This window comes from Artemia sp. Qi Xiang Cuo, chromosome 16 (assembly GCF_049724085.1).
Source record: "Artemia sp. Qi Xiang Cuo chromosome 16, ASM4972408v1, whole genome shotgun sequence".
Classification (NCBI taxonomy): Eukaryota; Metazoa; Arthropoda; class Branchiopoda; order Anostraca; family Artemiidae; genus Artemia; species Artemia sp. Qi Xiang Cuo.
Genome location: NC_142809.1, coordinates 10,808,260 through 10,832,166, shown reverse-complemented (window position 1 = coordinate 10,832,166; position 23,907 = coordinate 10,808,260). Strand labels below are relative to the sequence as shown.

Here is a 23,907-nt window from a genome sequence, read left to right as displayed (position 1 = left end):
TATGGTTTTCTGCCAGTGGGTTGCTTGAGTTCTTGGGGGTCAATTCACAAATACACAGTATATCATAATCTTCAGTGGTGGCTGCCAATTTCAGTTCCAGAAGCTTGTTTGTTAATGTATTAATGTTCGTGTAAAACAATTTCAACACTTTCTTTCCAGTGACTGAGTTGTTATTGTGTATTGCTGTTGGTAAACTTTTATAACTTGTGTTTGTTGAGCTAGAGCTTGAGCAAGAATGGAAAATATCACTAATATCTTCATCAATACTAATACTACTAGAAAACGAACAATTTAGTTTGGCTTATTTCGTTGGACAATGTAGTCAATTCTTCATTACTACCCCATTTTTTGAAGTCTGATTCTATTTTTGCTTTTCTCTTACTGCCTTTGTGTGATTAAAGTGAAACTGCACATTCTCCTTCAGCTCTTTTGATTTAGTTACAATCTCCTTTTTAAACTTGTAACTGTCTGAAAGAAAAGAAAAGGCCTAGGGTGGTCACTTGGTTTTGGAGAATTGTTTCCAAGTCACTGTGGTTTCAGAACCTTGACAGATGGCAGGTTGTATGGTATGTAATTGTATTATGTAAGTCAATAAAATAATTATTTCGAGTTTTTGATCTTAAATAATTCTAATAATAGCCATATTGCTGCATAGCTTATATTTTTTGCTATTCATTGGCATATACAGTTCTTCTCAATTCCTATTTGATAGCAAGATGTGAGGGTTTGAGTTTTTCATAATTTTCCTCAATTGCATACTTGTTTTTTTTACCTTATCATTCAAAATTAGGGGCTTTTCAGAATGAATCATCTTGGTAACTATATTAGCTAGGCTATCAGATTCCATTACTAATATAGAGCCAAGTGAACACACTACTTGATTTTTTCATCTGTTTGTAAGTATGATAATCATTTCATTTGCAAATCAAGGTACTGGTTTAATTGAAATACTAAACAATTCTAAAACACTTGTGTTTATTTTACCTAAAAATAAATCAATTTACTTTACCCCCAGTCCCTCCCCCTCCTAATGTACAAAAATATAGTCTATTTCCAAATTGTATATACTGTACAAATTTTCATTGGTCAACCTTTTTTTTCCAACTTTAATAGGTCACTTAATTTAATGGCAAACAAGCGACAGGCAGCTGAAAAAGCATGGAGTATGTATTATTTGGGCTATATATTTCCACATAATGGGGGGGGGGGTAAAGTGATGTGTTTTAGGAATGATATACGCTAAGTACCAGTTAGCATTTTAAGTTACTATGAAGCAATTCTTGGAATTTCATTGTGTTCCAATCTAATGGGCCAACCACTAAACTGGAACCAAAATCAAGTTGAAAGGCCTTAAATGAGACCTAATTCATTACCTTTTGGAAACTTTCGTATTCTAGAAACTACTTTAAAACATTCTGAAATACTTTGGTAAGTTATCTCTAAATGCAGACTGCTTTACTTTTTAGATTCAGAGTCAATAAGGTATTGTTAATTGAAATAAATAAACGTAAATTCTTTATGCTTCTCTATGCAAAAAAGACAGGTTGAGTCCCTTAGACCTCACCTAACAATTCCTCTTAAATCAACCATTCAATCAATCAAGTCACCCATTATGGCTCTTGTTTGACTCTTCAACACAACCACATCCAAACAATTCAACATCTAATAAATTCCCCCTTTTCTTTCCAAAAGCACACCCACCTTAACTCTACATAATAATAGTAATTACTGTACCTTAAATAACATTGTCCAGCAAAATGAGGAAAAATCCTGTGGAGTTGATTTCATCCCACTCTGTCTTCCATGTTTTAGTGTACCAACTTGTTTCAACAGCAATCTTAAAGGCATCAATGGAGGGAGCAGTGACAGCAATATCAGGAAGATTCTTCCAATGGGCAATCACTATTAGAGAAGTAATGGTTGTGGACTCTGTTATCTGCCCTCTTGTGGGACAACTTCTTGCTATGGCTGCTTGTCCTGGAGGATTCATCAAATCGAAAAGGCTTTTGACAGGAGGGGTCAGCATTCAAAAGCTGATAAGTCATTGTGACATCACCTCTTTGATGTCTGTACATAAGTAATGGGAGCTGTATCTTATTCAATTGAGATGGTTAGTTGTGATTATTGCATACACTAACAGCTTTTGTCACCTGTCTTTTGACAGATTCAATTTTCTGCCTGATCACCCTTGTTCTGGGGCATTACAATACACATCCCAAATTCCAGCAATGGTTGCACAAGACCTTTGTACAGTTTGGTCATAACTTTGGATGATCTGCTGCATGAGGTATGCTTTATTATGCCAGGTGTCTGGGATGCTTAAGTAACTGCCATTTGTACACATTTGTTAAATTTTAATTCCTTGTCGACAATAATTCCTAATCTCTTCCAGCTGCTGAAGAGTCACTCAATTGTCTCAAGCTGTCCTCTCCAATCATATGGTACTGCCACTTTATGTTGTTTCTCCAAAAGTGCACTGAGTTGCACTTTTGAATGTTAAATTCCAGCTTCCTCTTGCAGGCCTAAAGTGAAAGCAAATACAGGTCTTTCTGTGTGGAAGCTCTTGTAACTGATGACTCTGCAGAGCCAATAAGCTTTGACTCATCTTATTTCTTAAAGCTTCTGGAGCATCATTAATAGAATATTTAACAATATTGGACCCAAGATTGGTTCCTGAGGCATGCCCCTATCCACTTCTGAGAGAAATTCTTGCCCGTTGTCCCCAAATACCTTACCTCTCTGCTTTCTTCCTATAAGGAGTTGAATTGCCCATTTGACAACCTCCAAATAGAGGCTGATATCTAGTAGTTATATCTTCTGCCAGTAATAACAGACTTTATCAAATGCTTTGGTAAAATCTAAAAGAATCATGTCAAGTGGAGTATTATGATGTAGCAACTCAGAGGTATTGTAAAAAAGCATCTATAAGATTTGTCTCAACGAAGTGCCCTCATCTGAAGCCATGTTGGCTATCTGTGAGCAGTTTTTTGTCAATTAAATGTTTCATAATTGTTGTATTTACAATTTCATCATGAATTCTTCAATTAGAATTTTTGTGGACAGGTGGAATGTTTGCATTTTGCCAATCTTGAGGAAATTCTTTATTATCCAGACACTTTTGGAACAGTTTTGCTGAGGGAGGAGCAAGCTCTAAGTGGGCCTCTTTCAAGGTCCAAGAATGAACTCCATCAGGGCCAACAGATGTATTTGGATTCAATTTTTTGAGCTGTAGTTATACATCCATTGGTTTGATAGTGATAATTTGCATAGGCTTCTCATTATTGTACTCCAACATTTCTGGCAAGAGAGTTTTATCTGGAGGTGCAAAAACTGACTTGAACTGTTTGTTCAGGGCTTCAGACATATCTCCAGGATTGATTATAGTATTCTTATTGACTGAGAGTTCTGTTACTGAATACCTACTGGGCTTTTGAATTGAGGCATATTACCAAAACATCTTTTGATGGGTTTTTGATGTTGATGCTTTTATATTCTACATGATGGGTTTGATGGGTTTTATATTCTACAAATTTACATCAAGGAATGAATTTATTATTTTAAAAGTGTTTTATTTGATTTTTATTTTTCAGATAAGATGGAATTTCCTGGAGAGCAAGAAACGGACATAGGAGGCTCCTTAGATTCAAATCAACAAGGAGTTGCTGAAAAGTATGCTGAAAACCAACAACAAGAAGATTCTGCAACACCTGATCATTCATTCACTACTCTACCTGAAATTGATTCTCCAAGTATACTTGAAATGAATTACAATGAAACACGATTGAAATACGAATCTTCTGATTACAATCAACCATTAGATCATAAAGATGCACAACCTGATCTTCAGTTAGATTTGGAACCCCTGTCATCACATTCTAATATAAAGATGACAAAGGAAGGTGTGCAACTAGCTATAGCACCCAAATCTGAAGATGAAGCAACTAATGCTACTTTTAAAATTAATACAGACACTATCAATAACGAAAGTACAGAAAGCATTGAAAAGCCTACTGAAATTAAGGGTGAAGGAATCATCTTTGGTCATACTAAAGTTGATTATGATCAGCCATTAGATCAGGAAGCTTCACAGCCTAATCATCAATCAGATTTGGAAGCCTTATCACATTCTGACATGGAGATGACAAAAAAAGATGATGTGCAGCCAGCTATTGTGCCTCAATTTGAAGATGAAGCAACAAGCAATACTCCTAAAAATAATGCTGAAAATACTGGCAATGGAGTTACAGAGAGTGTTGCAAAGGTTGCTGTCATCAACAATGAAAATAGCAAAGCTGGAGATAGTAAAGAAGAATTACCAGTAATAATCAGAAACATCAATGATGATAAGGGTGTTATAAGAGTTGACTGTAATAAAATGGACTCAAAGCTTGAACAAGATTGTGGTACATTAAGGAACGTAACTGAATCAGAACAGGCTAAAGAAAAAGAAGCCACAACTGAAGATTGTTCTGAGGACCCCATAAGAAGTGAAAAAAGCTTAGTGAGTAATGCCAAAGTAAATACTAGTCTGGATACCTATGAACCTAGTCAAGAGATGCTGAATAGATTCACTTTCGTTTTCAGTGACAAAACTGAAAGTAAAACTGCTAAATCAGATACAACTGCTGCAGAAATACAGAATACATCATTGGAACCTAAGAGTTGTAAAATTGAACCCAATAAACAAGCTTCCACTATCCCAGTGTCTGTTCCTGAGGATTTCACAGAAGAAGAAGAATTTAATTCTAGTCAACCTATTGATATTTCTAATAAAGAAACTCTGACACCTAAACAAAACTGGGCTTCTGGATCTAGTGTAAGTGAGATTCCTGACAAATCATCCTTGTTTTCAGTCGAGGCAGTTGGTGCTGCAGCTTTGGCTGTTGCAACTTTTCCTAGCAACAACTCTGGTGAGGTTGATACCATTCTGGGTACGGATGCACTAAAAAAAAATGATTCAAAAAATGATGTTCATGAAACTGAAGTATCTACTCTTGGTGAAATTGAAGTATTAAGTGCTTCAGAAGGAACCTCACAAGAGAGATCTCAATTCCATTGTGTTAAGTGGATTATGTGGAAGGGCATTAAAACCCCGATTGTTACCCAGAATGCCAATGGCCCTTGTCCTTTGCTCGCTATTGCGAATGTGCTATTATTAAAAAGGCAGATTGAGTTTCTCCCTGAAACAGAGATTGTCACCTCAGAAAAACTGTTAGAACTGATTGGAAATTTCATTCTTGAAAACGTACCTAAGGTGAGAGTTTTTTTTTGTGTTCTTTCAGTATCTTTCCATTTTTCTAATTTGAATAATGTGCAAGATTTAACTGCAAAAAGCAATTTTAAATACATTGATTTAAAATTCAACTACAGAAGCTCTTAAATTGATTAACCTTTTTTATAGTATTAAATACCCTATGCAAAAATAGTCTTGTGAAATTTTGACTAAGACAATAGCACTGAATAGTTAATGAGTGTGTCTTTCATGCCTTTTCTGCTCATTATATAGAATAGATGGTTTTAGAAATTTGGAGGGTGTGGGGGCTCAAACAATACTAATTATAGTACCCATGGGAAGGTTAAACCTATAGGAGGTTAATTAAATTATGTAGTTAAATTAAATTATGTTAATTAATTAAATTATGTTAATTAATTAAATTAATTAATTAAATTAATATTAAATTATTAAAATATTAATTATTAATATTAATTAATATTAAATTATTAAAATTAAATTATTAATTAAAATAATTAAATTAAATTAAAATTATGGTAATTAAATCTCTATGTAGCGTTGGATCGCAATTTTTGGTTAGCTATTTTAATATGAACAGAAAAGAGTAAAAATCTCTTGGGTATTACCTTCTCTAAATCCTCCAACCCTCAAGTTTGTATGTATAGTTGTGTTGTTCCTTTGATGACTCTTGGGTGTTTATTTTTTTTTTATCTAGGAATTATCCCAGGTGATTAAAAGCTTAGTTGTTAAGAGTCAGGAAGATCAAATGAATTAGAATTAAAAGCTGAAGCACACTTCATAAGCAGTCTGTGATTTTCACAAGGGACTTTTCTTTAACTTGCTGAGGCTAATTTTGCAGTTTAGGAATTCAAAATTAAAATGTGCTAAGCATATATTTTACAATTAGTGGATATGTTATCCCCTAGAAAGGCTGTACCCAGGATTTTTTTCGGGGGGAGGGGGTTTACTTAAAGATATTTGTTTTGAGGGGGTTTATACAAAAAAACTCAAAAACGCATAAAAATATTTGGTTATATCCATTTTTGTTACGTTTTTACGAATCAGACAAACATTTTGGTGGAGGGGGGGGGTAAACACCCCTCCCCCCCTGGGTGCGGACTTGTCCCCTGGTGATACAGTGCAAGTGTCGGTATCTATGGTCGTATTTTTGTTTCAGTATTTATGATGAAGGGTGTTGAGTGGGGTCTTTTGACTGCTCATTAAAGTAATGAGCACCATTAAAACTAACGACGAATAGAAATCGTACAAGTATAAGGAGGGTCCCTCCCTTCTCACCAACCATCCACTCAATTATAGGACACTTTCTGTTCATTCTTAGTCTTAACATTATTCTTTAGTTTCATTTGATGAAACCTGTTTTTTTTTATATATATAACTTTTGTCTATTTTTCACACTGTAGTCAGGGGTATCCTAATTATTTTCAAAATTGTTCCCTTCTCAGGCATATTCCCCCATCCACTCACTATAACAAGTTCTTGATAATGAGAGTTCATTTAATTGTATTAATTAAAAAAACTTTTTCCACAAAATAAATTTTTCAAAGACAAGTAAAGAACTCCATCAATACCAAAAATGAGCAAAAATAAAATCAAATAATTTACCAAGCGTGAAACTACCACAAATCAGCATCGATAAATAAATGAAACCCAAAACGAACAAAAATTACAATAAATAACTGAGTCAAACTCAAAACAAGCAGAAATTGACATGAGTAGGGCTCAAAACCCCCATGCTTTCCCAAGGCCAGAACTTAATTTGCACTTTACTGAAAAAAATATAAATGTTTTTACTTTTATAACTTTAATAAATCAAATAATATTAACGTTTTGATTAATCAATATCAGTATATGTATATTAAACTGACAATGCACATTCATTTGTATTTTTTCAGTAAAGTGCAAATTACGTTCTGGCCTGGGGAAGGCATGGGGTTTTTTAAATTACAACACCTTATATGCCCCCGGGGATAAATTACAACCCTTGCCCTGAGGGCTGTGAGGGCGTTGTCATCATCAAAGACCTAAAATCCAGAACTTTCAACTACGTTAAACAAAATGGCTATCTAAAAATTTTGATTGGATGTGTTTGGGGAAATAGTGGGCGTTGGTTGCTCTCCAATCACTTTCAACTATTAAAAAAGGCACTAACCCTTTCAATTTCCAATCGAATGAACCCTTCTGAAGTTTCTACGACAACACTTTCTATAAAAACCTTATATGCGCTCAGGGCATAACTTACAACACTTGCCATGAGGGCTGGGGGGGATGTCATCCTCAAAGACCTAATTTCCAGAACTTTCAACTATGTTTAACAAAATTGCTATCTCAAAATTTTGATTGGATGTGTTTGGGGAAATGGTGGGTGTGAGAGGGGGATAGTTGCCCTCCAATCACTTCGGACTATTAAAAAGTACACTAGCCCTTTCAATTTCCAATCGAATGAACCTATGAACTAAATGAACTAAAAAAGGCACTAGCCCTTTCAATTTCCAATCGAATGAGCCCTTTTGAAGTTTCTATGACAACGGTTTCTATAAAAATCTTATATGCCCCCAGGGCATAACTTGCAACCCTTGCCCTGAGGGCTCTGAGGAGGTCGTCATCCTCAAAGACCTAATTTCCATAACTTTCTACTACGTTGAACAAAATGGCTATTTCAAAATTTTGATTGTATGTGTTTGGGGAAATGGTGGGAGTGAGAGGGGGGTTAGTTGCCCTCCAATCACTTTCAACTACAAAAAAGGTCACTAGCCCTTTCAATTTCAACTGAATGAGCCCTTTTTGAAGTTTCTACGACAGCGCTTTCTACAAAAACCATATATGCCCCCAGAGCATAACTTACAACCCTTGCACTGAGGGCTGTGGAGGGAGTGTTATCCTCAAGAACATAATTTCCCGACTTTTTAACTACTTCGAACAAGATGGCTATATCCAAAATTTTGATTGGATGTATTTGGGAAAATGGTGGGTTTAAGAGGGGTGTTAGTTATCCTCTAATACCTTTCGACTATTAAAAAGGGCACAAGCCCTTCTAAATTCCAATTGAATGTGCTATGATTGAAGTTTCTACAACATCGCTGGCTATAAAAACCTCATATGTTCCAGGGTATAACTTACAACCCTTGCCCTGAGGGCTTTGAGGAGGTTATCATCCTCAAAGACCTAATTTCTAAAACTGTCAACTACGTTGAACAAATTGGCTATCTAAAAATTTTAACTGGAAGTGTTTGGGGAAATTGTGGGTGTGGAAGGTGTGTTAGTTGCCCTCCAATCACTTTTGACTATTAAAAAGGGCACTGGCTTTTTCAATTTCCAATCGAAGGAGCCCTTCTAGAAGTTTCTATGACAACACTTTCTGTGAAAACCTTAGGCCTATATGCCCCCAGGGAATGACTTACAACCCTTGTCCTGAGGGCTTTGTGAGGGTTACCATCCTCAAAAACTTAATTTCCAGAACTTTCAACTACGTTGAACAAAATGGCTATCTCAAAATTTTGATTGGATGTTTTTGGGGAAAAGGCGGACGTGAGAGGGGGGTTACTTGCCCACCAATCACTTTTGACTATTGAAATGGGCAGTAGCCCTTCGAATTTCCATTCGAATGAGCCTTTTTTGAAGTTTCTACGATAACGCTTTCTATAAAAAGCTTAGATGCCCCCAGGGTATAACTTACAACCCTTGCCCTGAGGGCTGTGGGGGAGTGTCCTCCTCAAAAACATAATTTCTATGTGGAAATCAAATACGCTGAACAAAATGGCTGTCTCAAAATTTTGATCTGATGTGTTTGGGGAAATGGTGGGCGTGGAAGGGGTGTTAGTTGCCTTCCAATCACTTTCGACTATTAAAAAGGGCACTAGTCACTCCAATTTCCAATCGAATGAGGTCTTTTCGAAGTTTCTACGACAACTTCTTCGATATGAAATGCCCTGGTATGAAAAAAAAAATAATAGATTGCGCCAACATCGTTCTTTACTTAGGCAGCGCTATTGCGCTGCCTATGATTGGCCTTACCCTTAAAATGTTATTTTATATATTTCTGCAGAGACTGTTTATAGGCTGCAGCGAGAGGTTGTCTACTTCCCGCCAACTGATCTACGTCTCGGATTACCTGATACGCTCAGCTCCACCACACTTGGCACAGTCCCCATAACGCTTGGCACGTGCCACCTTATGTATAGGATTTCTGAGTGGGCATCCCCTCGGGCTACAGCACTTCCAATGGTTTTAAAATAGTTCATTGTTGTGTATATTAGGTATTTTTTGTGGGGAGGGGCCTCAAGGGTTCAAGTTTGAAGCTTATGGAACCCACGTTTTGGACTGTTCGTGAAAAATCCTATGAAGTGGATCTTGAATTTCCTTGAATTTAAGGAATATATTTGAACTCAGTATGGGGTGTATGTCCAAAGGCGGTATTTTATTGCAAAAACGGTAGAATTTAAATATCAGAGAGTTACAATAAGGTAATGAAAATAGTTGATTTTAAGCAGAAACAGTTGGGGTTGGAGGGGAAAGCAGCTCTCTCATATCGAATGAAATCCTGCTTCATTGTATACCGGGAATTCGCCTGGATTGAGCTCTTAATGTCATAGCATTTTTTTTTTTACAAAAGTGAAACTTAGGTGTAAGAACTTTTATGAGGCAACAGCGTCCCCTCATCCTTTGATTAGCCTTGACTATGACGCTGCACAGAAAGACAACAAGCAAAAGTTAAATATGAAGAAAACGATTTTATTTTCTCGTGGCGGTAAAGAACAAGTTACTTACGTGTTATAGCGACCACACTCAAGTTATTGACCTGAGTAAAACCGGTTTCTCTGTCTGCATTTGGAAACAGCTAGCTTAGTCTCAGTGAGATAAACTACTTTGCAGGTATATTTTAATTAAATATCTAATATATAGAGTTGGTTAGGTATTTGATATCATGCGATCTCGGCGGCCGGCTTTCCATAATCCTCTGTTGTAGTTTCCATAGTTTTGTTACTAAAGTATTATATTTTCATTATATTTTGGTATGTTTCATTAGGAAGATTCGCTTAACTTCAATATGCATAATATACCTAACTTCACTTCTTCGGTGTGGTCGCTATTGCACGTAAGTACCAAGTGCAACATTAATCTTCTTAATATTTTGATTTCATTTAAATAATAAAGTGGATTTTTGTAATATTCCGAATTTTTTAAATTTTGCTGTCAGAAGCTACAAAAACTTGAAACGCAGTAAAATTAAGTGTAGTTTACAGAGTAAGCATTTGCACTGTTCTGTTTTTCTGAAGAAACAGAAAAAAAAAATAAACAGGGCTTGAGTGAAACAGAATAGATCAGCAAAAAGCTGAAGACCTGTTTTTGTTTCTGTTATGTTTTTTTTGTTAGTGGTAAAAACAGAAAACAGCTGTTTTTGTCTGAAAAAACAGCTGTTTAAGCAGCTGTTTCCGAATACTTAAAGGTAAAAAAAAATCATAAGTTTTGGCTTATTATCAAAAAGTTAATTATAGCAACAGTTATTCAAGCCTTAAATCTTATAAAATTCTGCTTTCCCCTCGTTTGGACATTGTCCAGGCATACTGCTTTCGTACGAAATAATTGCCGATCAAAAATGCGTTTTTGCTCGACACTAGTAGTAGTACGCTAAGATGCTTTAGAGCGGTTTCTTGCAGGCCCGGAAATATCTCTTCGTTTTGAGTAAAAAAAAAAAAAGAAAAAAAAATGAATGGGTCTCTAATATGAAAACATTAACCTTTTGGTCTCTCATTAACTTCTCGTCAGGATTGCCACTTGCCACGGGTAGTACTTTTCTCTGGCAGTAACAATTTTGAGAAAACCTAGTAGTATTGCAGCAAATTTTTTCCGCAAAAAAGGAAAGTTTTTCTTATAAAGGGACGAAAAATTGTCTTTGCACACAAATACCACCATCATTTTTTTATATATGATTGTTTTTTTCCTTTTCCCCGTTCTTTTTTTTTCAAAAATGCGGCATCTTTATACAGCATCTCCTCGAACTTTCCGGAAATGCATACTAGTTATTTGAGACATTTTAAAAATAGAATAACTTTCAGAATGAAATTATGCAGTCAGCTCAAAGTCATTAGTGTTTATGCAGAGCCCATAGTTAATTTGGGAGGGGGTAGTTTTCTCCTCCAGACCATGCTTTCCCCTCTCCCCATCCTGATGTTTGGAAGCCATCTTGATTAAACAAAAGTATGAAAGATAAAAATGCACGGGAAAATGACACTTCTTACTGCCAATTCAAAAGTTTCGTTACCTCGTGGCTTAAAACAGCCTTTTAAGAATAATTATTTCCTACTTCCTAGCCAATATGTGCAAAAAATTTTCTAAAGAAAAATTAATGGTTTAAGAGTACTTCCCATATTTTTACGGCGCATCGCGCTGGAAAATATTGCTTTAGGCCTTCCACCGAATTCATTCTTATTTAGCCTAACTTATTTAATTCTTAATTAAATAAGTAATGTAAAATTTCTCAAATTCTGAATTTCACAGAAACTTAGACTCTTTGCTACATAATACTTTCTTTATGTATTCTTTTCTTTTAAATAGGCTTTCAAGGGGATGCAAATATAAGGACAGTTTCACTTTTCGATAACTTATTTCGAAAATTTCCGTCGCTTTGTGGCAGAAAATACTTTCTCCAACGCATACACTTGTTCTATCATAAAAGTTGTTACTACTTCGAACTTTTGTTTTAAGAATACGAGCGGGCAAGCTTTAGATTATGTAGACCCGTTTTCATGTCCATTCACAAAGGAAAAGGGTAGTGACACCCTCGATTATAACTAAATATAATTACACAATCCGAGAATACTAATTGTATTTCTTAGCCGAGCCCCCCCCCCCCTCTTGAAACTCTGGATCTGCCAATATTTCAAAGGTGTAATCTAAGGAAAAATGCACTTTTTGCCCCCCCCCCCGGATTTACATAAATTTGCACTACTATATATCGGAAAGCTCTACGTCACTCTGAAAGATAGACTAGCAGTTTCTTCTCAAAGGACTTGGCATTTGCGGCAGAGTTGCTAACGCTGCAGGAGCGTCTTACAATTTTGAAACCTGTTGTATCCAAAAACGACTGGAACCAGCTTTCCTCACTCGACTCTACTACCATAGCCTCAAAGACTTCAGCAGTACAAAGGCGAGTTGGAGTGGGCTCTCTTGTGGTTTCTGCATCATTACTTATTGCATCCCACTGTAATGGCGTCAAAGATTGAGGGACCAGAGAACGATCCCCAAATGACTTTCCAAACCTTTCTAATGTTGAAGGATCCAGATAAGCTGCCTTTTGTAAAAGATTAATTTCAAAATGAAGGCTTGTCATAAAATACTTTTTTAACTCCACGACTTTGAATTCTTTGAGGGGTGCAACAAAGGGACTATCACGGCTCTAGTATTACAAAAGAGCTCAAGCTCTTCTATGGCTGTGTGTGCTCGACTGCCAGTTAGATATGAAGAAGCACTTACCATTACAGTGGTATTGTGCATGGTAATAGCAGCTTCTAGTATAGTCCAACCATTAGACAAAAGCCAGAGACTTCTAATAGAATCGTTGCATTCGTGTAAAACTATTCGAATGTAAAAAGTATTTCCAGGCTCCCTAATTTTTTTGTAGACTCAATCGCTTCCAATGTGTTTTCCATCGTACTTTCACATCAAGCGGGATTTGAGAACGAAAGTCACTCTTTACAACATTTTTTAAAGTTACCATGCTGGACAGTGGAAACTTAAGTTTTATAAATGATTTTTCCAGTTCTATCAATGTTTGAGCAAATGTGACCTGTCATAGGATAGCCTGTGGTGCAACCTCATTTTCTGACAGACTCCCAGTTTCCCACTGTTCTTCTCCATTACTTTCGCCAGCCTCTTCCGTAGACACTGCATTCGTTTCATCAGATTCTTCGGCAAAAATATTGTCACTTCCGGAGTTTTCAGAACAGGGAACAGAAAGGCCGTCTGAATCATTTTCATCAGCCTTCTGTTTAACTTGTTTTTTTTTCTGGCTGCAACATTTATATGACGATTTGATGGTGCTTTCAATCCCCCTGTTGTTTTTTTTAATAATCTCTTTCATATCTGGCTTATCAAATGCAGAAAATGGCAATTTCGCCTTAAACAGTGTTTTGCAGCAGAGCTTCTTCAGAGCAGCTTCTTTTGATCGAATGGAAATAGAGAATGGTCTTATGTCTGTTCGTCCAGATTTCATTGCCCTCTGTGTCACTTGCTTTGCTATCGGTAGCTTTCTTTAAGGAAGCAGCCTGACTTGATATATATATTTTTTTTATTTGGTTTGAGTTTGTTATTTGCTGCACTAGCCGCATATACTTCATTTTTGTGCATATCAATTATATGCTTGGTTTTAGAATGGTATATAATTGTTGCTTCAGAATTTCCCTTAACCTTTAGATGTGCTTTGCAGAAGTTGCACCTGATACTTTCTTTGCTTCCTTTTCCCCGTAGGATACCCAGAGAGATAGCTTCGAAGTATTACTTGGAACATAGAAGTCGTCATAAGAAGATGGCATCATGCTTTTCTTACAATAAAGGTTGAATTTGGGATTTTTCACAAAATTAGAAGCACTTTTCCGTAGCCTACAATTTTCAAAATTGCACCTCCGTCCAAATATCTGACCTCATTCCCCTCACTGGCGTAACTAGGGGGAAAGGGGCCAATTGCCTGCTGAGCACTTTCGTTGGCGTAATAAGCCAATAAAATTTGTCGGCAAATAAAAGCAAAATTACAGTCCTAATTACGGTTTCCTAAGAACTTAGACCATTTGCAGCACAATATTAATTTTTACGTTAATTTGCTTTTCTATAATGGGTATGAAAGAGACAGATGCAAGGAATAATATACCGCTTATTGTTATTTTTTTTATTTCTTGTTTTGTATGGCAAAAAATACCGTGTTCACCGGAAGATTGGTATCCTACTGAATGAGAAAAGTGTACCATCATTTTATAAGACTTTGACCCTTCTGGAAAATCATCTAGTTAGGCCACTGTTTCAACTCTAGGCTTTTCCTTTAAAGGGTTTCTATTAATTTTATTTAAAAAAGGTTTTAGTGACATGAGAAAAAGTATATTTGGCTATCTTGTTATGGTGATGCAATAAAGATTTGCCAGCAATAACATATATTTCTACTGGACAAGACTTCAATACCTTAGCATTCTTCTCTGACTAAGCATTTAAAAAAATTTGCAATTAATAACCAGGATTTATCATGTATAGGCTAGTTGGGTAACCATAGCAAGTCACTTATCTAGCAGCATAAATTCCATAAAAACACTTAAGTTAAAGTTCTCCCAGCTAAAGATGCAGATTACTTCCCATGTAATTTAGGATGCAGAGATCATACCAATAAAACCAGTATAACAGTACTAAGTGATTTGTTTGTATCCTGCTTATCCGGGACAGTATCTCTGCAACTTTGCTGCTGAATTGACTCAATAATGTATAGTAAGAAAAAAAATTGTTTTAGTGCAACTAAACTGCACCTTTACCGACCTAATATTTACACACATACCTAATCTCATCTGGTCCCTAAGCCCTGATTTTGCCTATCTGAAACCATCTGGCAGCATTATTTGATATGTTATACACATTGTTATACACATTGAATTCCATCATTTTACTTACGTTTCAATTTTAAAAATTGTATGAGGTGTAACCACGCTTCTCCACAGTTTCAAACTGTGTTTTAAACACTATTTTGTAAGTTAAAAATTCCCAAAAATCTCATTCTTGTATCACTAAAATAAAACCGGAAACAGAAGCAAAACAGGTATGAAGAAAAACAGGACGAAATAGCTATTGTAAAAACAGAAACGGGACAGACCAGGTAAATAAAAAACATGTCATATGTTTATGTTCTGTTTCTGTTTTATTGTATGAACAGAACAGAAACAGGTACTTTGAAAACAGAAAACAGAAATAGTGCCCATGCTTATTACCTAGGCCAAGAATAAAACCATTCATTATAATAAGCCAGGGTTAACAGAAATCAAAACTCCAAAAATCGAAATTTTTGAAGCCATAGGCCTATACAAAAGAAATCTGCTGTTGTTTCTGATGTCAAACATGTTATTTGTATTAAGTTCACATTTCAATATATAAATTTATAGCATTACATAATTTGTATATTCTTAGAAAAAGAGAAAACACCCCCAATTCAATTCAATTTGAATTGAATGGGGGGAAAACACCCAAAATGAAAATTTCTTAAAACACATTTAAAACAATTTTTTTATTTTTCTGTTTTAAAAAACTATATATGGACAAATATTTAAAGTATAGAACAGACAATAAATATGTGAGTAGGACATGAAGAAAAGGGGATCTCAGGGATCTTCTTTTTGTAATTGTAAAGTCCCACTTTATTTTTACAAATAAATACCGTACACAAATAAAGCCATTCAGTCCCTTCATGGTATACACCATGATAATTTTAAGGGGGCTTGCATAAGTAGGGCTAGCAAGGTAATGTGTGGGCAGTATTCTTCATGAAAATCTATTGTTTAAATTGCATAATCTGTCTTTAAAACTGAAATATTGGCTTAATTTCTAGGTTAAGTATTATTTACTCATTTATATACTGAAGATACTCTATATTTTTTCTTTTTTTCTAATACTTTTTTTTAATTATTTATTTTTATAAATTTTTTTAATTATTTATTTAATAGATACTTTTTTTTTCTTTATTCTAATCTATCCTATTGTACCTCTATTTGTGTTTTAATTCCCCGATTTTGAAATCCTTATATAACTCCTGCTTAACGGAAACTAAAATCGTTGAAGCGATTTTTGACATATAATTTATTTCAATTTTAAATTAATGCTTTAAAAGAAGAAAGAGTTGTAGGCAAGACCGTATCCAGGGGGGGGGGGCTGCGGGGTTTATCCCCCCAAACTCCAATTTTTTCCGACTCGTAAAAACGTATGGTAACAAAAATGCATATAAACAGATGTTCGGTCCAATTTCCAATTTTTTTTGTACCCCCCCCCCTCCCCGAAATAAAAAACCCTCTAATAAAAATCCTGGATACGCGCTTGAATGTATGCTATGGTATTTAAGTTTGAGAATTTTGCAATTGCTAAAATAGTCTTTCAATCTTTGAATAAATTTGTTACTAAACGTTTTCTTTGATCTGTTCATTCATCATTTTCAATTCCATGCATCGACGCCGCCAGTGACGGACGAGGTGGGCGTTGCCCGGGAATCGAGAAAAAAAAATGTATCAAAGGATGGAAAATAAGGAATATTTTCATTTTGAAAACATAATTCCTGATAACGCTTGCTCCCCCCCCCCCCTTCCCTGGGACTATTTCTTAAAATATAACTCTCATGGAACTCCATAGTTATAATATAACTCCCAACCACGGTGTAACTTCAGTTTCACCAGAGTTTTGGGAACTCTTCCGTTAAAGAACTACCACTATTACCTGACACGCGTAGAATTTTCTTAAGAATTAAAGAATTTCCATATCGCTTCCATTAGAAACTTTTTAGTTTGTGTGGCCAAACTATTTAGACTTGATTCGGTGGCCTTGCCACAAATTGTAGATCTTTTATAAGAGGCTCGAATCAATGGCAGAAAACTAAAAGCCAACAACTGCTTCCTGGAAATCTTAGAAAAACTATGCAACTTCCCTTTTTTGCCGGTTATTGAGATATTCAGTTTTAATGAAACTCGTAACATCAGAAGATGTGATTTTTGTTTTTTCAATTAAGCGGAGCAAAATTTTTCTTTTAAAGTTCTAGTACAGGAATAATAAGGTTTGACCAGGAACAAATTGATAAAGTAATGCTTTCTTCCCTATCCAGACCAGAAAAATCGCTCAACAACATATCCAAAATCGCCATCTCTAACTCGTTGCGAAATTTGTTTTTTTCGCCGTTTTTGTTTATTAATTTATTTTTTGAAAAAAATGGAATATCACGAAACTGGTGTTTGATATGTCTTTCTGTATTAAATTTAAAAGCTGAAACGATATCTGATGTTAGTTTCTCCGAAATGTCAAAAAATAAATCAGAAATACTCTGTTTTTGAACAAAAATGAACAAATTTTAATGTTTTAGGTAAAAAAAAAAAAAAGCGTTCGATAGAAGTTTCTAGATCAATTTTGAGTTGACAAACTAGGCTTTCTGAGATACTTCAAGATCTTTTCAATACCCATCCTCCCCACCCTTCCCCAATATCCTTGCTCATCGCTGGCATTTGAGATAAAAATCCATTCACCTTCATCACTATAAAAAACGACGTGGTAAAAACTATTTGTAATAAAATGTAAGAAAATTGCACATCTGATTGATCAAAGGAACAAAAATCACAGGGAAAATTAAATCACAGGCTTAAAGCTAATCCTCAGGAAATTCATCTTCTTGACACTTCGCGTTGTTGCACGAAACTCCTCTACATACTCGGCAAGCTATGGTGTATTCCAGGCCATTTTTCTTGCAGGAGCATCTCTCACTGTCGCAACCATCAGCTCCCTCTTGGGGAGCTGATGCGTCACGGCGTCTAGAGAAAAACTCCCTCTTGGGATTGGCGCAACTCTTTTTCAGAGTGGGAGTGACAGATTCTAGAATTGCCATACCGTGCACATATCGTGATCTGCATTAACGGACAAAAAAAAACACAAAAAAATGATATCATGGTTATCACTTATTTTTTGGCCAAAAATAGCGAAATTTTGCTATTTTTTACTAAAAATTGATTTTTTTTTCATTTTATTTGACGTTTATAAGAAAAACTAACGTCAGAAACGGTTACAACTCTCAATTTTGATACAGATAGACGTATCAACCACTCATTTCCTGACACTTCAGTGTTTCAGGAAAAATAAAAATTAATTTAAGAAAAAACGAAAAAAAAAAAAAATTTCGCAACGGGTTAGAGATGGAGATTTTGGATATGTTGTTCAGCGCTTTTTTATGGTCCTGATGGTGAAGAAAGCATTACTTTATCAATTTGTTCCTGGTTCAGGTATTTTTTTCCGTATTATTACTGTACTATTCAGGAAAGGGCAGTCTCTAAGTGTTTTAAATTTTTATTTATATCGTTTAGGTATTTTTTATGTTTACATCTGTTTATAATTTAAATTAACTATTCCCAGAACTAGAATGTTGATGTTGGCAATTTAACGGAATTACAAATATAAAAAAAGGAATGGTAGTTCTTTAATAAAAGCGTTCCTAGTTTTGTTTTATTCATGGTTTCATTTTGAGTATTTCTACGTGTTGCTCCTTGATAATTTTTAGATTCTTCTTGTCAAACAGATCGTGGTAACGAATTGTATGTAAGGAGCAACCCGGTTCAATAGTAACCGAAAAACTAAAAAACGGAATTTTGATACCAATAAATAAATATCAAAAGATTCGACTTTTTATGCTGATTTCAAATATATAATTTTCATCAAGTTTACTGTTACCCATCCAAAGTTACGCGCCTGAGAAAATTTGCCTTATTTTCTAAAAAAGGGGGAAACACCCCCTAAAAGTCATAGAACCTTAATGAAAATCACACCGTCAGGTTCAGCATATCGTAGAACCCTACTGTAGAGGTCAAGGGCGGATCCAGGATTTTTTTTCGGGGGGGGGGGGGGTTTACTAATTTTTTACTATTTCGGGGGGAGGGGTTTACTAATTTTTGACTCGACTTATTTTCGACTCGGTCAAAAATTTCGGGGGGGGGGGGTTCAAACCGGGTAACCCCCCCCCCCCCCTGGATACGGCCTTGGTAGAGGTTTCAAGCTCCTATCTCCAAAAAAGTGGAATTTTGTATTTTTTGCCAGAAGAAAGATCACGGATGCGTGTTTATTTGTTTGTTTGTTTGTTTATTTTAGTTTTTTTTTCCAGGAGTGATCGTATCGATCCAGTAGTCCTAGAATATCGCGGGAGGGCGCATTTGAACGGAAATTAAAAGTTCTAGTGCTCTTTTTAAGTGAAAAAAAAAATGGAGGGCAACTAGGCCCCCTCCCACGCTCATTTTTCCCTAAAGTCACCCGATCAAAATTTTGAGATAGCCATTTTGTTCAGCATGGTCGAAAAATATAATAACTATGTCTTTGATGATGACCTAGTCCCCCACATTCCCCGGGGGAAGGGCTCTTTACGCTAAAGTTTGACTCTTTTTCACAACTCTACTTTTCAAAACAATAGAAAACTAGCGTAAAGAGCGGGGCGTTGAGGAGGGGACAGCCCCTTTCATATACGGAATGATTTCTGTTCGTTAAGTTTTAATGTCGCTCCTTACTTTCAGTTAAAAAACTTGTTTTTTTTTATTTCTCGTGGGAATGAACATCCCTCTCTGGTGGTGTCCATGGTATCAGTATCTGACAGCATATCTTTGATGTTTTGCAAAAAGGGCCCAAGCCTGATTTTTTCGAAAAATAAGTTGAGCATATGGTTCAAAAGAGCTCATAGAGGTCTTTCGTTTGGTTTATTCAAAATGGACTTATCTTTAATTCTGACCAAGTTATAAATTGTTCCTAACGATAAGTAAAAGTTCAAATAGGGATAGTTTTACTACTGATGACGGTCACTGCATATGTGACTGAAATATCTGGTATTTTTGTGAGTTTCAATCACTGTTTGTGAAACACTGTCCATTAAAAGGATTTTATCCCTATTTGAACTTTTATTTATCGTCTTGGAAAGGCAGTGTGGTCTCCGAAATTATCTAAATTGTTCCTAAAAGACATAAAAGAGAGTGTAAGTCCCTTGTATTCAAAGTAATGAATAATTCAGGAACCTGGACATTTCCAGTGAATTCTGATTGAACAGTTAACTAGGAATCAGTCTTTAAAGTTTCAAGTTTCTTAAATTCTGATTTGCGAGAAAGATTTTTCCATTGTGCGTTTTTATTTTCATTTTGCTCTTCTGAAAAAGCGGACTTAGGCCCTTTTTGCAAAATGTGCCAGATATCTGATCAAATATTTTATTGGGACTTTTCCCTGTATTGACCCATCTTTTTATTTCATACATTTTGAATCATCTGTATCCTGAGATTTTGGAGGCAATCCAATTCTATTTTATGTTTTTACAGGTTACGAAATGCACAATTGAATTATACAGTTTGACCTGGGATTAAAAAAAAAAGAAAAAAAAATATTTAACCAAATACCTTGATAGTAATAAGAGAATCTCTTTGAACCGTTCAGTCGAAGTAACTCTATGTGAATAATGATTATCATCGTTTTTAAGAAATTGAATTTGCAGGTTCGTGCATTTAAAGAAAAAGGGGAAATGTAAATATATCGAAATTAAACAGTTAAACAAATGATGCTGGACAGTTGGGCTGCTGTGGCGATTAGTCGTTAAAAACTTTAGTGAATACAAGGGACACATCACATATTGAGTCAGTGGCGTGGCTACGGGGGACGGCTGTCCATGGGCGCAGTGTCTGGGGGGAGGCAAACTGAAGTTTTTTCGTCGATACTATGATCTACTTGTATTGTGATAGTGATTGTGGCGAGAGGAGGGGCAAAAACTGACGTTGTCCCCGGGTGCTGAAAACCCTGGCTACGCCTCTTCATTGAGTGCGTGACAAGGTGTTGCCCACTCGACCAAATGGAGTACATCCCGGAGCGCTAATTGCTCTGCCATGTGTGGTAAACTCCGCTTTCCGCTTTGCACAGTCTGCCACACACAGTTTGTGCCACTTTGTATTCAGGATTTTGGAAAGTGACCAAACCCTGGGTGCAATGTGGAAATTAAGATTGATTGAGAAAACCTAAACTTTGAGCAATGACTGAAAGAAAAAAAAAGACTCGAAAAACTAAAAAAAAAGAATTAACTAGAAAAAAAAATGAAAAGGAAATTTATAATATACTTGGGGGTATACAGGTGCAATCAGGGGCGAATCTTCGGCATTTTTATTGGGGGGGGGGGGAGGGGTCCGTATCTGGATATTCAAAGGGCATGGGGTGTGTAATATTTCTTCTTGCCACCCCCAAACGACGCCCCTGGGTGCAAATCTTAAGGTGGATCATAAGACTTTTCTGGAGTGGGGGAGCGGAAGGGAATCTTACAAGTGCACTTTTAAGCCACTATTTTTCTTTTTTCTGGTAGTCTTGGAGATTGAGGAAACCTTTGAAGCAGTCCTGGACAATATTTCTTTCCTCCTATATGTGCAGAGATAACGCATAAAAAAGCTATAAGAACTTTTCATCCATATGAATTTACGAGCTCAGCTAAAGGGAGCGAAAAGGTGGAAAAATACAGTTCAAATAACGAATATTGACAGAAAAAAGGGTACTCGTATGATAAATCGACCATAGCAAGTACCCATGTTAAGAAAACAATTCTTACTTCCTAATATGCAGAATAATCATAGTTAACACATTTTACATTCAGCCTCGTTATACTTCATCCCCAAACTCCCCCTCCCCCCTAATGTGCAAATATATAGCCCAGATTATATATTTACAATGCATTCTGCCACCCGTAACTTGTTTTTCTAGTTTTTATTTTGTCTCAGTTGACTCAATTTACAGGTACACGGGTTGAAACAACTGAGACGCATTGGGAGAATAAATATATAATTTGGCCTATATATTTGAACATCAGGGGGGAGGGGAGTTGGGTGTAAAATATGGCGGGGCTGCATGCGAAATGTGTCAACTATTATTATTCTGCATATTATGAAGTAAGAAATGTTTTTTTTTTAACATGGTTACTTGTATGATATAGTTGTGATCAATATATCATACAAGCATCAAAAACAGTTGCATATGTTTATGTAATTTCAGGTTCATTTGAACCCAAATCTCGCAGAAAAAGAAGTGGAACACATGAAAACATTAAAAGAAATAGTGCAGTTATAATTATAGCTAAAAAAAACTAAAGTGAAAGGACATGGGTTTGCTGCATTAGAAAAAAAAATCCATAATTAGATTCCTTCTGGCGCTTCAACAGATCTAACGTATTGGGTTTGGGTACTTTTCAGTTAGCTGGTATTCACGCGATATATTGTATAGGGAAGATGATAAAGGAAACTAGTTAAAAGGGTATCTTTCAATAGAGAATTGGATCGCAAACCGTGTTTTGTCATTGCGTTCACAATATTTAAATATTGTTTTTCGGGGTTTAGCGGGAAAAGAGGTACCTAGGTTAGGTTACGTATTTAATGTATGCTATGCTTTACACCCCCCCCATTATGTACCAAGTATTCAGTATGTTTACAACTGGATTGATTAAATTTTTAAGCGGGTTGAAATCTCTTTGAAACCTCTTCGATATCTCTTCTTGTAATAATGTCCAATAATCAGGTTGGTTTAAAAAATTATCCGATCCCCTCCCCCCCCCTAAACCTATGAGTCTTATCACAGCTTGACTTGTATCAGTCTAGTTTGATGCCTGAACTGCATGTGCTTAAGAAATATCAGAAAATTCGATTAAAAAAAAAAAAAATGAATTTGGGATTTTAGCTCTGATGCTTCCTGAATTGTTCCTGAGAAATTTGAAAGACAGACATGATTTTGATGTCAGGTTTCAAAGGGAGTATATATAGCCCAAATTTGGTTCCAAAGTATTATATTTTTATCATACTTAGGTAAATTTCATTAGGATTAGCCTAACTTCACTTCTTGAGTGATCGGCGCTATATCATACAAGTACAAACAACGGTTTTATTTTGGTTGTTTCATAATTATGAAGTTTTTAAGGCTTCGTCGTATTTTCGTCAGCATTGTCATGTTGAACCGTGAAAAAATAATTTGATGCATTTGGCGTAAAAATTCAAAAATTAACAATCTGTTGATTCCTAAAGACAGCTACGTTTATAAAGAAAGCTTTCTCGTCTTAAGGGGATTTGTGCTATATGCAGAAATTTTTAGATGATCTTAAGCCGTATTTTTTTTCAATTTGATTCTTGCTCCTAACAAAAACAGCATATGGGCTTTTTTGGTTGAAGATCTAATTCCCAGTTTTTCTGTGTTTTTTTTTGTACGACAAATATTGCCAAGTAAGTTTCCACTGAACAAATTCAAACAAACAAATTTTGTTTTTACCGTCGTGACCAGTGTTGCCAACTTTCTGGTTTAAAATTACACCGCCATAAAAGTGAAAATGCGCCGGAAGCGCAATATCTTTGGTGAAAACACCCCGAACGAACGATACCCCCCCCCCCCCCAAAAAAAAACATGCGCCAATTTGAAAAATTCAATGCTCAACCGCCTCAAAAAGCGCCCAAATGACGCAAATGCGCCCCATCTGGCAATTCTGGTCGTAACAGTATAAAAGTAGCCGCATTGCTGTGCAAAAAGTAACTCAACTGAATCTATTTCAGAACATTGGCGATGCCGCGGAGAATTATGAGCAGAACCTCAGTGATGTGCTGGCTATACTACCGAAGCTTCAGAGTGGAATTGACGTCAATGTTAAGTTCACCAGGTAAGTGGTTCTTCATACTACTTCGTAGAAACCTATTACATTAGCATAATTTAAGGTTGTATGCTACTTTTTGCACTCTTAAGGAGCAAATTTTGTCTTAACGTAGGCAGTACTAAGTAGATTCGAGCTCTATTTAAATATACATTACCTAAGGGTGCTTCTCAAATAGTTATGTTATTATGTAGTGCTTTCTGTTTGTATTTGTTTTTCTTGCCAGTTTTTGCTTTTTCTATCTTTTCTAGTTTGTACTCTGTCT

General features: G+C 35.8%; 1 protein-coding gene across 4 annotated transcripts in view; it reads left to right on the top strand.

Moving 5' to 3' along the window:
• LOC148942556 (uncharacterized) overlaps window positions 1-23,907 on the top strand; it is a 104,969-nt gene that overhangs the window by 13,616 nt on the left and 67,446 nt on the right. For all 4 annotated transcript variants that reach the window (XM_089102629.1, XM_089102631.1, XM_089102627.1 and 1 more), the window contains exons 2-3: window positions 3,591-5,254; window positions 23,548-23,651. In XM_089102629.1, coding sequence (XP_088958755.1) covers window positions 3,596-5,254; window positions 23,548-23,651 — 1,763 coding nt within the window. In that variant the 5' untranslated portion in view covers window positions 3,591-3,595. The remainder of the gene's footprint in view (window positions 1-3,590; window positions 5,255-23,547; window positions 23,652-23,907) is intronic.